A 19,310-nucleotide genomic window follows, 5' to 3' on the forward strand; every position below is an offset into this window, starting at 1 on the left:
AAAAAAAAAAAGTTATGGTAGAATAAGCCCATCTGTAACTTCTGTAAGTAGTCTACCCAAACTTTTACCAGTTCAGTTTACAGATGGCAATGTTCCAGGAACTCAGTTTTGATTAGTCTGTACATTTTCATCTATTTAGCCAAGCTTTATATCAAATCAGTCACTTTTAAAAGAATCTGTATCTCAATAGGATCAGCACTAAACTGCAAAGCACAAAGTAGGCAAATCAAACCAACCATATGCTCCTTGGTAACCCTATAGAGGGAGGGTTACTGTGTGTCGGAACCACTCGAAGGCACTTAACAACAGCAATGTATGATCTTCCTAAGTGGACACTGCTTATCTGAAACAAGTTGTGTAAGGCGCCAGAACAGAGGCCCTTATTCCTCTCGAATGTTTATCCTTTATTCGCAGCACCAGAAAATAGCACTGCAACCATCTAAAGAACAAAGGAAGTATTTCAAAAAAAGAAACAAATATAATCGCTGTTTCGTATGCAGAAAGAAAGTGTGCTTTACTGAGTTAGAATGTGTGGAAATGTTTACTGTGGTGTACATCTTGTCTTTACTCAGATGTATACAAATGCTCTTAAAACCTGAAACATCTGAGAAAAAAATCAGGTAAGAAAAGTCTGTAGTTGTTGGTAAAAATAGAATATTTGAACTCATATTGGAATAAAAAATCTGTTGAGCATATGCAAACTAAAAATTGACTTGAGATTGAGCAACATGGGTTCAAGAGTCAAAATTATAAGGATGGCACAGGACAGGACAGTGTTTTGTTCTGTTATATTTAGGGTCACTATGAGTCAGAAGAACCCGAAGACACCTAACAACAGCAAAGTCATTAGGAATGTAGAGTACTGTATCTTGCATGTTGTTGTTGTTAACAGCCCTCAAGTCGGTTCCCCTATGAGTTATTTAGTGCCTGGCAAAGCAGCCTTCTTAAATCAAAACTCATACAGAAAACCTGGAGTGAACAGCTTTCAAAGACATATACATACACTTTATAAACATTATTGTAATATATAGACAGCATATAAAATATTACATCAATTTATAAATGTATTCTTCAGTGACATTAGTTACATTAATCAAATTATGTAACCATTTTTGCTGTCTTCATACCTTTTTTTGTACCTTCAAATTGGCTCCATCCAGTAATCACCCCATACACAAAAGAATGAGATACTGGTTCTATGCCATCCTCACAATAGTTAGTATGTTTTGAGCCCATTGTAGCAACACAGTTTGTAGGCTCAATTCCTTTTGATAAACAAAATATCAATGATTTATCCCAAATTCAGATTTTCATATTGGGAAGAACTTACTATATTTGAATTGCTGGTGATTCTAAAGGTCTGATCCCAGTTTTATAATCAGAATTTCAAAAAGACTATCACTTGTGAGTTAATTTGTATTTAGTGCATTTCATGTGATTTAACCAGTTAAGTCATTAATAGAGCAGCTGGTTTTATGTATGCCATTAAAAATATAAGAACAGTTTTATACATATTATAAATAGATGAGACAATAGAATTTATCTAAAAGGGGTGTATTTGAAAATGTGATATGTTTTAGCAATCTAGAAACCTTAAGAAAAGAGTCATTCCTAGATACTTATTTTCAGATACTGTCAAAGAAACAAATACTTTACTTATTGTTCTGCCTGCTTGAAAAGAACATACTGTGAATATGTCAATCTTGTCTCAATAGCTCATTGTTGCTGTTATTGTTAAGTACCATCCAGTCAGTTCCAACTCATAGTGACTCTGTATAATAGGGTTTCCAAGGAGCAACTGGTGAGCTTGAACGGCTGACCTTGGTGTTCAAACCGACCTTGCAGTCTAGCCATTATCCTGCAGTGAAAACATGGAATTCTAAAACTTAGAGGGACTTTAGAAATCCCATACCTGAATATGATAGATAAGAAGAAGGACCTAGTAATATTAACACTATAAATATGTTACAGCTGTGACATGCTTTATAATTGAAAAAAAAAAAAAAAAAAGTTCACATATCCTTATTTTATTTGTAACAATCCAGACTGGTAGGCAGAACGAGTCAGATAATATAACATTTTATGGTCTCAAGTAAGGTGCTCATAGAGATTATGAATGATAGCATCATCTCAGTAGTTAGCAGTGGAGCTGAGAGTAGAACCAGATTTTCTTCTTCTTATGTGTTGGTATATGCTGAATGGGTATTAGACTAAGTATTAGACTAAGAACTATTGGGATAAGAATGCTATGTTTTTCTAGTATGTAAGCTCCCGACACTGAATGTTTTAAAATTAAGAAAGGTGTGCAACAAGGTTGTATTCTTTCACCATACGTATTCAACCTGTATGCTGAGCAAATAATCCGAGAAGCTGGGTTCTATGAAGAAAAATGTGGCATCAGGATTAGAGGAAGACTCATTAACAACCTGCGATATGCAGATGATACAACATTGCTTGCTGAAAGTGAAGAGGACTTAAAACATTTACTGATGAAGATCAAAGAGCACAGCCTTCGGTATGGATTACATCTCAATGTCAAGAAAACAAAAATCCTCACCACTGGACCAATAAACAACATTCTTATCAACGGAAAAAATATTGAAGTTGTCAAGGACTTCATTCTTCTTAGATAAACTATCAACACTCATGGAAGCAGCAGTCAAGAGATCAGATGATGTATTGCATTAGGCAAATCTGCTGCAGAAGACCTTTTTAAAATGTTGAAGAGCAAAGATGTCAGCTTGAGGACTAAGGTGCACCTGACCCAAGCCATGGTGTTTTCAATAACCTCATATGCATACAAAAGCTGCACAGTGAATAAGGAAGACCGCAGAAGAATTGATGCCTTGGAGTTGTGGTGTTGGAGGAGTATATTGAAAGTGCCATGGACTGCCAAAAGAATCAATAGATCCATTTTGGAAGAAGTGCAGCCAGAGTCCTCCTTAGAGGCCATGATGGCCAAACTTCGTCTCTCATATTTTGGACATATTGTCAGGAGGGAGCAGTCATTGGAGAAGGATATCATGTTTGGTAAAGTGGAGGGTCAGAGATAAAGAGGAAGACTCCCATCAAGATTGTTTGGCCAAGTGGCAGCATCGATGGACTCAACCATGGCAACAATAGTAAGGTTGGCCCCCGATTGGGCAGTGTATCATTCTGTTGTGCATAAGGTCGTTATGAGTTGTTACCGACTCTATGGCACCTAACAAAAACAACAATCTCCTAATTCACCCAACCTCCCTATCCCAACCCAATGGACCACAATTTCCATGGAATCAAGGGTCTGTCATTTTATCTTCTGTATAAGAACCTAATTTTTAAAATGAAAAAAAAAATTTGACTTTCTTCTTGAATTTTTGCTAATGATTAAGAACACTTTCAGTTTCTTGCCACTTCATAGATCAAGATAACAAGAATGTGTAGAAATAATGACAAGTTGTCCTGCTCATATGGCATATCTGGTTTATACGTTAAATAATAAATTTCAAAATCATTAAAAGTAAAACAGTAGATTCCTTAAACAAAATACTGTTACTTCTGAATTTATGGGGACAACTTAAAAGATAATACTATTTTCTGATAATAATTGTAGACTTCAAAATTTTATATAGTCACTTATTTTATTTATTGCTGTGCTTTACAAGATTTACCTTATACTTAGGAAAATGTAACAGTTACAACCAACCAATAGGAAAACATCCTTTTATTACTAGGTTAGTTGTTAGCACAATTGGAGGAACTCCCATAGTTTACACTCTAGGGTGTATTGTTGTTACTCTTGTTTAGTTGTTGGTTTTTGCCTGCAGAGAAGGATCAGAGCCATTATTGCTCTGGTTATGCATTGATGAATTGACATTGACTACCATCCTCAAAGGGTCGCTATGGGTCGGAACCGACTCGACGGCACTTAACAACAACAACAACCATCCTCAAGGAGGAGTTCTGGTCGCGTAGTGGTTAAGAATCAGGCTGCTAACCTCAAACGCGGCAGTTCAAAACTACCAGCCGTTCTGCAGGAGAAAGACAAGGCTTTCTGCTCCGGGAAAGATTTACAGCTTAGGAAACCCTTTGGAGGATCACTATGAGTAAGAACCGACTCCATGCTACTTAACAAAAACAACCACCTTTCTCAAAATCCATTCCAAAATACCTTACTTGTAAATCCTCATCAAATGAGAGAGAAGAATATTTCAGGTGTTTGCCCTCCATATTCTGGCTCCTCTCCTGATTATGAAACATCAAATTGTTCTGAAAGCTTGAAGTCTTGATGTCTTGAAGTCTTGATGGTAAAGATTACTTTGATGGTTATCCCCACCTAGTGGCTCCAAATCCTTGAAAGTTTGGTTAGGTTGCAGATAATGATGGGTTTATACTTCTATGTTTGGTGAATAAGAACACTTTTAGAAAGCTAGTGGAATTGTCTGTTTGTTTCTCAATGTTCAAGGGTGATACCTGAAAGGGAGAAACTCCACTTGAATCTTTCTTGTGCCCTCTCCTACTTATGATTTTCTTGCCATTAGACTGCAAGATACATGGATGGCAAGATAGGAAGTCAGGTGAACAAACTGTAGTAATTAGTGGTTTGTTGTTATTAGGTGCCATTGAGTCAGTACCGACTCATAGAGACCCTATCTATGTACAACAGAACGAATCACTGCCTGGTCCTGGGCCAACCTTGTTGGCCATGCTTGAGCCCATTGATGCTGCTACTTTGACAACCAATCTCGCTGAGGGTCTTCCTCTTTTTCTTTGACCCTCCACCTTACCAAACATGATATCCTTTTCCAGCAACTGGTCCCTCCTGACAGTATGTTCAAAGTATAAGAGACCAGTTTGAGCATCCTGGCCTCCAAAGAGCACTCTGGCTGCACTTCTTCCAACACAGATATGTTTGTTCTTTTGGAAGCCCATGGCACTTTCAATATTCTCTTCCAACATCATAGCTCAAAAGCATCAATTCTTCTACAGTCTTCTTTATTCATCGTCCAGTTTTTGCATGTATATGAAGTTATTGAAAATACCATAGCTTGAGTGGATAGTGGTAGGACCTTTTAATTTCCTTATTGAACCACTTCATTGTTCAAAATATTTACATTGCACGTCAAAATTGTAATGAAAATGAAATAGATAAATTTTTATTCTAGTTTCAATGTACATATTTGATTTCATATGCAATATACTAGAAAGATTTCTGTTTGGTTTGACATGTAGTATTTTGCTGTTTATGTTCTTCCAATTTTAAATAGACTCCTGGAAAAAAGATTTTCTTTGTTTCTACTTTTAGGAGTAACAATTTCATTATGATAACTTTTAGCAAGAACCTGAAATTGCCTTAATTCTATTAAAAGTTTTCTTCTTTATAAATTGTACTACTAAAACTCATATATTTTTTAAAGAGTTGGGGCTGCCTTTTATTTTTGAGATTCAGAGTTACTTACTGGTAGTATTAAATATCTTGTATATTACCATTGGATAAAGTGGTTTTTTTTGTGTGTGTGTATGTGTTGTTGTTTTTTTGTTTGTTTAAACTTCTCTCCCCTAATTACAATAATGTGTATTTAAGTAAAAGGTTTTTAATGGTTTATTTTTGGTATAATACATTTAGTATATGATTTCAAATTTTATTTATATGCTGTGGTTATTAAAATAATTATTTTAACTATTGCCTAAAGCAAAGACCTATTGCAGCCATAAAACCTTCCTGTTTATTTTTAAGCTTTAAAGGAGAGATTTTGTTTTAACATATAAAAAGAATTCTTTATCTCAGAAAGGAGGAAAATAAACAACACCCTTTTGTTCCAGAGTGTAGATTCTGGCTGTAAGACATTTGCCAGATGCTTTGTCTGACAAATAACAGTGTATGTACCTGTGGATAATTGACCACGTATGGCTACTGCTATCCTTGATTTTGCTAGCTGTAAATATTTATCTCACTGAAAGAACATTCCCACCCCCCCACAAACACACACTGACACTAACCAGATAAAGGCGTTCATCTTTTTTTTCTTTTCTTTCTTCTATTTATCTAAAGTTGGTGCTATCTCTAAATAATTCAGCAAATATTTGCATAACATAAACTTCTTAGTGAGAACTTGTCTCCCTTTATTACATGAATTATTGCCCATTACTAGGAATTATTTCACTTAAAGAAGCCTTGCAGCTTGGAAGCACTGAAATTGTATTGGAAAAACAAGAGCATGCAAATTCTACACACAGCCAACATTTTTTCCAATTTTCAGAATATCTTCTTTTATTTTTAGATGAATCTGCGTTCTGTATTTACTGTAGAACAACAAAGGATTTTACAGCGTTATTATGAAAATGGAATGACAAATCAAAGTAAAAATTGCTTTCAGCTCATATTACAGTGTGCACAGGAGACTAAACTGGACTTCAGTGTAGTCAGGGTAAGTATTGAGGTGTTCCACTCTCAAGTTTATAGCATTTTATTAAAAGTAATATTGCTTAATATGAAAGAAATATTCAGGGTATGAAGTCACTTATTTTATAAATAGCTTCATTCTCCTGTCATAGTAATTCACATTTTTGAGAGAGAGATCTAAACTTCCAGTGTGCATTTGGTTACTTTTTCATAATTTTTGATAATCTTAAAACTTTTGCAGTGTAACCATATCTTTAAAAAGCCCTAGTCCTTTGAACTAAGTGCTGTCAGGAAAACAGGCATTTATAGTGGGCCTACCGTATGCCTAACATATTTTGATGTTATATTTTAATTTGCATCAGATATTTTTATTATTTTAGCAAAACAGTCTTTTTTTATGAGTACCTCATTTCCTTCTAAGTAATATGCATTCATTTTAACTAATTAGCAAGTACAACACAAGAAATCTGCAACAGGGAAATGTTCCTCTATCCTAGCATAGTCATTCAGCTATGAAAATCACAGCTGCTCCAGTTTGTGAAAGGCAATGAGAAGGTGATAGAAAGACGGCAAGAAATAAATGCAACAGAACTAGTTAAGGATGTTATTGAGTACATAGGTCCTTTCATATTTGAGCTTGCTACAAATTATCTTGGTGACAAACCTTAGCAATTCAAAGATTATCAGCTTCCGCTTCTTTAGCATTTATTAGGCTAATTTGGGAAAGAGGAAAGGACATATGTTTTTAAATTTGTGTTTTTGCTGGACATATCTTCAGACTCTAATGGTAAAAACCTCTTGATAAGCAGAATTCTTTTCAGAATGTATTTCCTAATGACTAAAGGATATATTCACCTTCAAATAATGGCTTGTATCACCAAGTCTAGGGTAAAAACTACCCAAAATGTCTTTCTTATTTGCTGAACTTAACCATCATACTCAGAAATATTTCCTGTAGATAGTTCTAAATATTCTTTACCTTAGAAAAAGTTATGTCAAAATGTATATTTCAAGTTGATGAGATTACATTTCATAAGTATAAACTCATTTTGATATTTTTCCTGAAAATCACTTATTTCTATAATGCCATTATTTTAAGTGAAAAGCCTTCTCACACAACTGTGTTGTAGACTGACATCTTTCATATTTCTAATTACTCCACTTACTTGTTTGTGCTTGAATATTGAAGGTTTTGAAATACAGAGATTTATTCTTATGTTTCAAATGGCATGAAATTTAAAACAAATAATGAGGGATTAAGGAAATAACTTCCTGTAATATCAGATTTCAAGTAAAATATTATATAAATTATAAGAAAATATGTAAAATAGATTTCTTTCTATTCAAATTGAGTCTAAATTGTATATAATTTCAATCCTCCTAATCTAAACATCAGCACAATTTTGTGGCTTTTTTCATCAGTGAAGGGAGTTGTTTATAAACTCAGCACATCACATTTCTTCCTTCCATGCTTTCATAAATGTATTTGTTTTATTTTAAAGAGAATTTCTTTTTTATTTTAAATGCAGTGTCCATTGTTGTTGTTGCTGTTCCTTCAGAGAACACAAATCTCATGGTGCTAAGAACTTGATCCTGATGTTCAGAGAACTTTAAAGGGTTAAAACATACCAACATGAATAGATACAGGGAAGGCAAAGGAGCTAGCCAACAAAGAAGGAAGAATAGAAAAGGAAAAGAAGCTTAGTGACAGTGAATTTCTAAGAGAAAGTTTAAAAATAATTTAATGTCACCAAGGATTGTTGTTGTTAACTACAATGGAGTCGGTTCTGACTCATATTGACACTGCGCAGGGTTTCCGAGTCTGTGAATCTTTACAGGAGCAGAACGCCTCATCTTTCTCCCGCGGAGCTGCTGGCAGTTTCTAACTGCTGACCTTGATGTTGGCAGCCCGACACCTAACCACTACTACGCTACCTGAGCGACTCAATTGCAATAAGAACACCATCACCAGTCACATTCGCAGAGCTGCATTCTGTGCAAACCCCGTGCTGCTATTTAAGGGAAAGAATCGTTTTTCCCTCTATCAATCCATTTGCTGGGTTCATAGTAACCCAGAAGTACAGGTGGCTGAGCAGATGATGTTATTGTTGTTAAGTGCCATGGAGTTGGAGCAGATGATAGGTCATATTTAATGTCTCCCTACAGGTTGGTAAAGACGGGCCCCCTAGAATTTGGCAGGTGACCCAAATGTCTTTCCTTTCATCTTTTTTGTTGTTTCCTAAGTAGTATTACTTTGTTTTTAACTCCAAATTCTTCTTATGTCAATTTTCTTGGGCCCAATTTTCCCTCTCACTGATGAGGCATTTGTAATGAGAATCATTTATATTTGATAAGCATTGATTGTGCTTTGGATGGTGCAACTAAACAGTTTTCAGTAAAACTGAATTCAGTCATTGGAGATCTTTGGCAATTAATAATATTTTCAACATTTTAAGTGAAAATGTTTCTTAAGTGTGTACTTTTCTACTTTTCTTCAACAAAGAATATTGAAAATAATTTAACCTTTACCTTTAGACTCAATACTTTCATTTTGGACATCAACTGTTTTGCTATAATAAAACAATGCTTATGGCTTTTTATGGTATATGGTTCTTTCCCTCTTTACTAAAGAGTCCCAAACTACTATTTAACAATTTCTCATATTTATCTTGTTATGAATATTTCTTCTACCTTGTAAAAAGAAAAACCAAAAAAACCCAGCTGTTACTTATTTTTGTTTCTATCAGGGTGCCTGCTTATAGCAATCTCTACCGCAAATGTGTCTTTATATTTTGTTAGTTATAATGTTACAGATTTGGAAACCAGACTTATTAAATTTATTGAAATTAAGTATAAAGTAAGTAAATCATATGTACAATTTAAAAAAAACTGGGTTTAAGATCAAGAGCAATTCTGTTAGTAAAGAACATGGATCTTGTGACATCTGTGTTGGCTGTTTTCTGGATTAGTGGAAATTTTAAATAGCTGAATTTCAAAACCATATGCATTTGATATGTTTCTACTACATTTTAATTCTTGATGGGTTGTTGTTGTTGCTGCTAAGTGCCATATAGTTAGTTCTGACTCACAGTGACTCTGTATAATGTTTCCAAGCAGCGGCTGGTGAGCTTGAACTGCCGACCTTGCAGTTCAAACCAGCTTTGCAGTCTAGTGCATTAAACCACAGAGCCCAACTGGACTCCGTTTGATGGGTACATAAAATAAATATCTAGCAATCTGGAGTTGAATTAGCTATATAAGTGTATAATGCACTTAGATCACTCTTAATCTTCCTGATTTAAGGTAGGTATTGTGTGACAAAAACATGATAGGTTATTTGTTTGTTTTAAAAATATGACTCAATGTGACCCTACAGATGCATAGTCCTTAAGCTCAAATTTTACCAATTGAGTGTGCTTTTACATTAAAAGTTATTTTATGCAATGATTCTTTTGAAAAATTACGAACCAATTCAGCATGCTTACCACATGCATCTTTCTTGCTTGAAAAGTCACAACTTGACACCTTATTTGAATATTTGTAAAATTCGCATTTTTAGACAACAGATTGAAAGATATTTTTTTATCCAAAGATATTTATTTTTAAACTTTCCTTAAGTATGCACTTTAAAAATCTTTTAGATTTTATTTCTTGTCTCCTTTTCCTGAGACGTTTATATTCTCCTCAACATGTGCATCTCAGTACTGCTGTTTAGTGAAAGTTAGTGAGTTTTAAATTCCCACAACTCCATTTTGAGCAACATGGAGCATCTCAGTATTTGGAATACATTTTTTTTCCATGAGAAAATTACAAAGTATTTATTTCAGAAGTTTCTCACCACTATTTATGTTGGTGTTGTTGTTAAGTGCTGTCTACTCAGTTCCAACTCATAGTGACCCTGTATAGGGTTTCCAAGGAGTGGCTGATGAGTATGAACCTCTGACCTTGAGATTCAAACCGACCTTGTGATACAGTGCTTTATCCCACAGTGCCACACCAGGACTTCTTGTTGTTATTAAGTGCTCTCAAGTCTGTTCTGACTTTTTGAGTTTCTGAGGTGGATTTGAACAGCCAACCTTACAATTAAAATTGACCTTGTGGTCCAGTGCATTATCCTGCAGCACCACACCAGGACTATTGAAAACGAAATGTGCTTTGAGGTCAAATCGAATTGACCTTGAATTCTTGCTCTGCCACTTGTTGGCAGGATACCTTCCACAGCCTACTTAATCTTTCTGAACCTCAATTTCTTTGTTTCTATAACTAGGAAAATAACACTGACCAAACAAGCTAGCATATATGAAAAAATGTAATCAGTATTTAATACACATTAGCTTTTATTGACAGTATTACAGTATCATTAATTTTATATATAGTATAAACATTTACAATTGAATAACTTATATGTTCTTAAAAGCATATCATACATAAGTTAACCAAATGCATGTCTGTGCAAGGGTCTCTTAAATTTCTTTTCTTCTGTATATGTAGATTATTGTGTTTTGGTAGTTTATAATACGGTGTTGTTGTTGTTGCTGTTGTTAAGTGCCGTCGAGTCGATTCGGACCCATAGTGACCCTGTGTAGGGTTTCCAAGGAGCAGCTGGTGAGCTTGAACTGCTGACCTTGCAGTTCAAATTGTTTTGTAGTCTGGTACATTGGCCCACAGCACCACACCAAGACTCCAATACGGTTGATGTTGTTGTTGTTAAGTATCGTGGAGTCAGTTCGACTCATAGTGACCCTGCACAGGGTTTCCGAGGCTATAAATCTTTACAGGAACAGAAAGACTCGTATTCCTCCCATGGAACTGCTGGTAGTTTCGAAGCGCCGACTTTTGAGTTTAGCAGCCCGACTCGCAACCACTATGCTCACAGACCCCCTTTATAGGTATGCATCTTGAAATAATTATAAAGTTCTATAACCACACGGATTCCTGGTGTAGAACTGTAGGATCAGCAATGGACTGTGAATCATAAAGTCAGCCGTTCAAACCTACCGGCTGCTCTTCGGAAATCCTATACAGGGTTGCTATGAGTCTGAATCGACTTGACAGCAAAACAGCAGCAACAACATAACCCTGTTATGGGAGAAAAATGAGGTTTTCTGTTCCCATAGAGATTTGGAGCCTCAGAAACCCCACAATAACCACATTAATGTAATCTAATAAGTCATCTTGCCTATTTCAAGATGAACTATGGTTCACCATAATTCAACGATAGTCATAATAAATAAGTTAGATAAAATACATATTTTGTAACCAAATCCTTAAATGCCAACCACTGGCATTATTTTTATTGGTAGCAATAATTTTTTTGTTTGTAACAGGAATATATATTCACTATATAAAATTCGGTAAGAAGAAAATAATGTAAAGAAGAAAATAACTACTACCATGTTGTTGTTACGTGCCGTGGAGTCAGTTCCGACTCATAGCGACCCTGTACAGGGTTTCCAAGGCTATAAATCTTTACGGGAGCAGAAAGCCTCATCTTTCTCCTGTGGAACAGCTGGTAGTTTCGAACTGTTGACCTTGAGATTAGCAGCCCGATTCTTAACCGCTACGCTACCAGAGCTCCTTAATTACTACTACAGTAATAACCAATCGGCGAAAATGTTTGTAACTTTTGATAAAAATGTTACAATCTTATGTAAGAAATTTTCTCGTACAAATAAATTTTAAAAGACAAACAGTCCAATATTAAACTGAATAATGTTAAGGGATAGGCAATTCTATCAAAGTAAATAGTTGTCATAGCATTGTAAATAAAAACAGCAATTAATTTTCATTAAAATGTGGAATAGTAAAAACTACAAAAAAGACAATACAAAATGTTGGTAAGGATATGAGGAAACCAGAACTCTCATGCACTAAAGAGCATTTTGAAAATATGCTTTCAAAAGTCCAACAATTTCCCTTCTATGATTGCATTCTTATGTATCGACAGCACAAAGATGCATGAACAACAGTGTGGACTCAAATAATTAATTCTAAATAATCTAAATACTTAATAATATTAAATAAACAAATTGTGCTGTATACATGTAGCAAAAATTATTAAACATGAAGACTGTAAATGTATATTTGTTTAAAATTGCTATGAGCATTTACCAATGTCATTAAAAGTCCTATCTTTTGTATGCTTCCTATTTTCACTATTACAAATAAATATATGATAAGCAAATACATTTTGTCTACATCTTTGATTATTTTTTAGGATAAATAACCAGAAGTGGATTTACTAGGTTAAAGAGTATAAACATTTTTAGGGTTCTTGTAAACATTGATTGGCTGAATTTTGAGGAGGAGCAGCACAATAGTATACTTTTCTCCCAAAGCATATTAGATGTGTTTATTGAGTGAAAGTCTGTACTTATTGGGATCTTGGATCACATTTGACCTTATAATTTAGTTTTTCTTTAATCATTTTTCCCTTTGCATAGAACTATTTCTGTGACAAATAAGAATATAATTTATTATGTAGACAGTATTTTTTTATTAATACTTTTTTTTTGTGCTTCCAGACGTGGGTTGGAAATAAAAGAAGAAAAATGAGTACTAAGAACTCTGAATCAGGAGCAACAACACCAGGAACTGTTTCCGGTACCTCTTTGGCAGTTCCAGATGTTACAGTCAGAAATGTGGTTAATATTGCTCGACCCTCAAACCAACAGTCTTCTTGGGCATCTAGAAATAATGATGTCATTGTAACTGGTATATACAGTCCAGCCAGTTCATCGAGTAGGCAAGGGACTATCAAAAATACAAACACACAGATTACAGAAGCACATAAAATTCCTATTCAGAAGACCACAAATAAAAATGATACTGAGTTTCAGTTGCACATACCTGTTCAGAGACAAGTAGCACACTGTAAAAATGCCTCCCTGCTCCTAGGAGAAAAAACGATTATTTTGTCAAGACAGACAAGTGTGCTAAATGCTGGAAACTCAGTATACAATCACACGAAGAAAAATTATGGAAGCTCTTCTGTGCAAACTTCTGAAATGATGGTACCCCAAAAGCCACCTGTGTGCCACCGACCTTGCAAACTTGAACCAGTTGGGATTCAAAGATCATATAAGCCTGAGCACACTGGTCTGGCTTCACACAACTCATGTAGGCAAAAGTCAACTATTAGAGACCCGTACTGTAGAACACAAAACTTAGAAATCCGTGAAGTATTTTCATTGGCAGTTAGTGATTATCCTCAGAGAATTCTTGGTGGAAATGCCTCACAGAAGCCTAGCTCAGCAGAAGGAACTTGTTTATCCATTGCAATGGAGACTGGAAATGCTGATGAAGAGTATGCCAGAGAGGAAGAGTTGGCATCGATGGGAGCACAGATACCAAACTACTCAAGGTATTATGAAAGTGGTAGTTCCCTTCGAATTGAGAACCAAAGTACAACTTTGCCTGGAATAGGAAGAAATATATCAAATTCACAAATGGTGAATATTAGAGACTTGTCAGATAATGTATTGTATCAAAACAAAGACTACCACTTGGCACCACGGACCTCAATACATACAGCATCTAATGCATTGTACAGTAATGCAAATCTGTCACGGAATAGTTTTTCCCCACATTTTGCATCATCAAACCAAGTGAGGTTATCACAAAACCAAAACAATTACCAGGTAATGTAAAAGCTTATTTTATATATATTTACTTCAAAGTGATGGCTTGGGATCAGCTCTTTGGAGAATTTTGTGCCTTTTTTGTGTTTTTTAAAAATGAAGTTTGCTTTTATTTTCCCTACTGAATATAATCATTTTCACAACATGTCACCTTTCCTCTGACATGCAAAATTATTTTGTTCAAGAAATTGTAGCCTTATAACAAGCATGGCATTTATTATCATTAAAATATAATTGAATTGGCTAGGTTCATTCTCTTGAACATAGATTATTTCTGTAATGGTTTTGCCTTGCAGTTTGGGGAGATGTCAATATATGTACAATATTTTCCCTGAGTATATAGACAAGCAAGTCAACCATTTTTCTAGGTGCTGATGACTGAGAAATCAGTGTTTGCAATAACTTAGCCAAATGCTTTATCTAAAAGTAAATGCTTTATTAAAACATTCGGTGGAACATTAATCAGTCTTTGGAGTGTTCATAGGGAAACAATTTTAGACCTGGTCACAAAATAGCTGCTACTTTTTATACTGTTGCATATATTCAAGCATTTAGGTATGCCTCAAATAAAAGCTTTAACAGTGAGGTATAAGCCTACCTCAGAATATCCACTAAAAGCATAGATCTTCCTATGAAATACTTCCTCTAAAAATATCTCCAGAGAAAAACATGACATGAATGTTTACTAATTTTCCTTGTTACTGACTAGATTTTGCAATATGTTCAACTAAAAAACTTATTGTATTTAAGATCCTTCCAGGATGTTTCCAGCCAATTTAAGGAATCAACTAGTCTTAAATCCCCTTGTCTTGTAGCTATCTGCTTCAAAATAAAAAAAATTAAAACTCCAGCATTAACAGTACAAAAGTATCCCTGTAACCTCTACCTCTAGCAAAAGTAGCTTCATCATCACCATCAATGGTGGTGGTGGTTTTGTACTGTGGAGTCCGTTCCGACTAATAGCGATCCTGAAAAGGGTTTCCAAGGCTGTAAATCTTTACAGGAACAGAAAGTGTCATCTTTCTCCCATGGAACAGTTGGTAGCTTGGAACTGCTGACCTTAAGGTTCGCAGCCCGATTCTTAACCACTATACTACCAGAGCTCCTTATCATCAATGTTGTTGTCGCTGTCAAGTGCTGTCGAGTCCATTCCGAACCATAGCGACCCTGTATAGGGTTTCCAAGGAGAAGCTGGTGAGCTTGAACCGCTGACTTTGCAGTTCAAACGGGCTTTGCAGTCTGGCGCATTAACCTACAGCGCCACACCAGGACTCTGGTAGCTAGTGGTTACGAATCGGGCTGCAGACTGCAAGGTCAGAAGTTCGAAACTACTAGCTGTTCCGCGGGAGAAAGATGAGGCTTTCTGCTCCTGTAAAGATTGACAGCCTCAGAAACCCTGTGCAGGGTCGCTATGAGTCGGAACCGACTCCACAGCACATAACCAACCAACCAAGGCATTTAATCTGAGAAGTTAGAGGTGAGCACCTTCAGGCTGAGGTTTATAGCATAATGGAGTGCCCTTTGGGCAATTTTCAGTTTATCATCAATGGTCACTTATTATTCAGAATCTGCTTATTCCAGTGTGTTTCCTCCTTCCTGGCACTGTAGGACAAGCACAGGACAGTAAAGTAGGTTTGAACCATAGGTAGCCAGTTCAAACTCACCAGTCGCTCCTCCGAAACCATATACTGGGTCTCTATGAGTCAGAACCGACTTTATGGCACTTAACAACAAACAACAGCAAAGTCTGCTTAAAATAACACTGAATCATACTATAAGATTCTCCCATATTCCCTTTCATTCACCTATTCTTTTATATTTCTTTATCCCTTAAATATTCTAAATAATGATAATAACGGTAAGTTTTACTATTTCATATAAAAGGAGCTCTGGTAGAGTAGTGGTTACGAATTGGGCTGCGAACCTTAAGGTCAGCGGTTCGAAACTACCAGCCGCTCCGCTGGAGAAAGATGAGGCTTTCTACTCCAGTAAAGATTTACACCCTTGGAAACCCTGTACAGGGTCGCTATGAGTCGGAAACGACTCGAAGGCACTTAACAACAACAACAACAACCAGATGTAAAAGGAGCTCTGGTAGCATAGCTTTTACGAGTCAGCAACTCGAAAGTAATAGCTTTTTCGTGGGAGAAAGATGAGACTTCTGTTCCTGTAAAGATTTACAGCCTCGGAAACCCTATACAGGGTCGCTAAGAGTAGACACTGACTCTACCACACATAACCACCACAACTAGATGTCAGACACTGTTAAACAGTTTATATACCTGGTCTCCTTTAATCTTCATGATAATCTGGATTGTTGTTGTTGTTGTTAGATGCCATCGAGTCCATAAGGACTCATAGAGACCCTATGCACGACAGAATGAAACACTGCCCGGTCCTGGGCTTACCTCACAATTGTTGCCACACTTGACCCCACTTGTGCGGCCACTCTGCCAATCCATCTTGCTGTGGGTCTTCCTGTGTTTCTCTGACCCTATACCTTACCAAACATGATATCTATACCTCTCTAGTTGACTTGTCCCTTCTGACAATATGTCCGAAGTATGAGAGACGAACTCTGGAAATCCTGGCCTCCCAGGAGCACTCTGGCTGTACTTCTTCCTACATAGATCTGTTTGTTTATTGGCAGCGCATGTCACTTTAAATATTCTACTCCAACTACACAACTCAAATGCATCAAGACATCTACTGTCTTCCTTATTCACTGTCCAAATTTCGCATACATGTGAGGTTACTGAAACTATCATGGTTTGGGCCATGCATACCATAGTCATCAAGCTGACATCTTTGCTCTTCAACATTTTAAAAAGGTCTTGTGCAGCAGATTTACCTAATGCAATACATCGTTTGATTTCTTGGCTGCTGCTTCCATGACTGTTGATGGTTGAGCAAAGAAAAATGACGTCTTTGACACCTTCAATCCTTTCTCCATTGATAAGAATGTTGTTTATTGGTCCAGTGCTGAGGATTTTTGTTTTCTTTACATTGAGATGCAATCCATAATGAAGACCTTTGATCTTTATCAGTAAGTATTTTAAGTCCTCTTCACTTTCAGCAAGCAAGGTTGTATCATCTGCATATCGCAGGTTATTAATGAGTCTTCCTTCAATCTTAATGTCATGTTTTTCTTCATATAACCCAACTTCTCAGATTATTTACTCAGGATACAGATTGAATAAGTATAGTGAAAGGATGCAACCCTGCCGCACACCTATCCTAATTTTAAACAATTCAGTGTTCCCATGTTCTGTTCAAACAACTGCCTATGTACAACTTCCTCATGAGCACAATTAAGTGTCTGGAATACTCATACTTCACAATGTTGTCCATAGCTTGTCATGATCCACACAATCAAAGGCCTTTACGTAGTCAATAAAGCACAGGTAAACATCTTTCTGGTGTTCTCTGCTTTCAACCATGATCCATCTGATGTCTGCAACAATATTCCTCATTCCACGCCCTCTTCTGAATTTGGCTTGAACCTCTGGAAGTTCTCCGTCAAAGCATGCTTGCAGCCGTTTCTCTATTACCTTTAGTAAAACATTATTCTCATGGGATACCAAAGATATTGTCCAATGATTTACGCAATCCGTTGGGTCACCTCTCTTTGGAATGGGCACAAAAACGGATCTTTTCCAATTAGTTGGCTAGATGATCTGAATAGGTGAGCATTTCATCCCTATTTTAATTATATGCTCAGGATCAAACAGTGAGTAAATGTTTGAACCAGGATTCCAACAAAAAAATCTATCACTTGTCTTTTTTCCGTATTTCTTTACCTTAAAGCCAAATTATTTCAAATTATTAGAATATTGGTAAACTAGAGAAGTACAAACTTTGACATTTAATTTTTCATAAGTCCACCATCTTCCTTAAAAATAATTATTTGTTTTTAGTTTACATTTTTATAGTTTCCACCTTTTTCTCATAGAACTTTTAACATAGTTAAATTTGCCTTTAAAAGAAAGACAGTTATAGGTGCAATAAAAATTTCAATTTAGAGTACTGGATTAAAGTCAAATAGACCTGGATTCAAATTCAGACTCTGCCATATTTTACTTGTGTGACCATAGGCAAGTGAATTAACCTCTCTCTACATTAGTTTCCTCCTTTTTATGATGTGGTTAATAATGTCTTCTTCACAGGAATGCTATAAGCATGAAATGACATAATCTGTGTAAATTTCCTTGTATCGTCCTTGTCACAAAAACTTTCTTATATATATATATATGTCCCCATAATATGAAAATTAATGAAACTCTCCTTTACATTCCATTTCAAATGAAGTATTGCAGAGTTCAGAATTATCACAGGATAATGGAGGAAGAGATAGCATGCAATACTAGCTGGGAGAAGACTGGAAATCATCGTTTACATTTATCAAAATATTTCTTTTAAAAATCAATGTCTTTCTAATTGTATTATATCAGACCATTGGACACAAAGATAAAACTGTGGAGAATTTAGTAAAAAAATTAGGGGGTATCACTTTGACCCACTTTTTAAAAAATTGATTGAGTTTTGGAGAAACGAAGGAAAATTGGGGAAGTGGAATTCATGAGGATTAGTATCCAAGGTTTAAAATCAAGTTGTATTATCAACCCTATTTGATAAAGCCTTAGAATTTATGGCCATTTTGGGATTTTTTTTTTTTTTTAAGCTATGAAACTGTAAGGTAAGCAGCCAATTCTTTGTTGTTTTTTAGGCTGAGAATATATAACAGAGATACTTCCCTCCCTATTGTGACATCAGACATTTCCAAGTTGAGGTCTAATTTTTGGAGAACAATACAATTCCAAGCTATTTATAAGAGAAATAATGCAAATGGAGAAAGTCCTAGAGGATGCTATGAAGTTAAAATCAACTTTGTTTTGTAGCTCTTTGAAAATACCATTCCAAGGGTTGAATTGATAGTTAGGAAACTGACTAGAGGTGACTATACCAGGAAATCACAGATCAGTTCCATTAAAAAAAAATATATATATTCTTCAAAGTAAATTCTCACCCTTGAAACCAGATTATAACCACACTGGGAACCAAAAGTGCCATTCACTTTTGATATTACATTGATATCAATCATCTGCCCATCATAAGGATGTTTCGATGATTAAAGATTAATAACTAAGGAGCTCTGGTAGCGTAGTGGTTACGAATCGGGCTGCGAACCATAAGGTCAGCAGTTCGAAACTACCAGCTGCTCCGCGGGAGAAAGATGAGGCTTTCTACTCCCGTAAGGATTTACACCCTCGGAAACCCTGTACAGGGTC

General features: G+C 35.8%; 1 protein-coding gene across 1 annotated transcript in view; it reads left to right on the forward strand.

Annotated features, from left to right (window-relative positions):
• Positions 1–6,258: 6,258 nt before the first annotated feature.
• Positions 6,259–19,310, forward strand: part of HDX (highly divergent homeobox) — a 395,136-nt gene continuing 382,084 nt past the window's right edge. Inside the window, exons 1-2 of the mRNA XM_006871312.1 lie at positions 6,259–6,407; positions 12,907–14,022. Of these exons, the coding sequence (XP_006871374.1) occupies positions 6,261–6,407; positions 12,907–14,022 (1,263 nt within the window). The 5' untranslated portion in view covers positions 6,259–6,260. The remainder of the gene's footprint in view (positions 6,408–12,906; positions 14,023–19,310) is intronic.

Source organism: Chrysochloris asiatica, unplaced genomic scaffold (genome assembly GCF_000296735.1).
Source record: "Chrysochloris asiatica unplaced genomic scaffold, ChrAsi1.0 scaffold00167, whole genome shotgun sequence".
Classification (NCBI taxonomy): Eukaryota; Metazoa; Chordata; class Mammalia; order Afrosoricida; family Chrysochloridae; genus Chrysochloris; species Chrysochloris asiatica.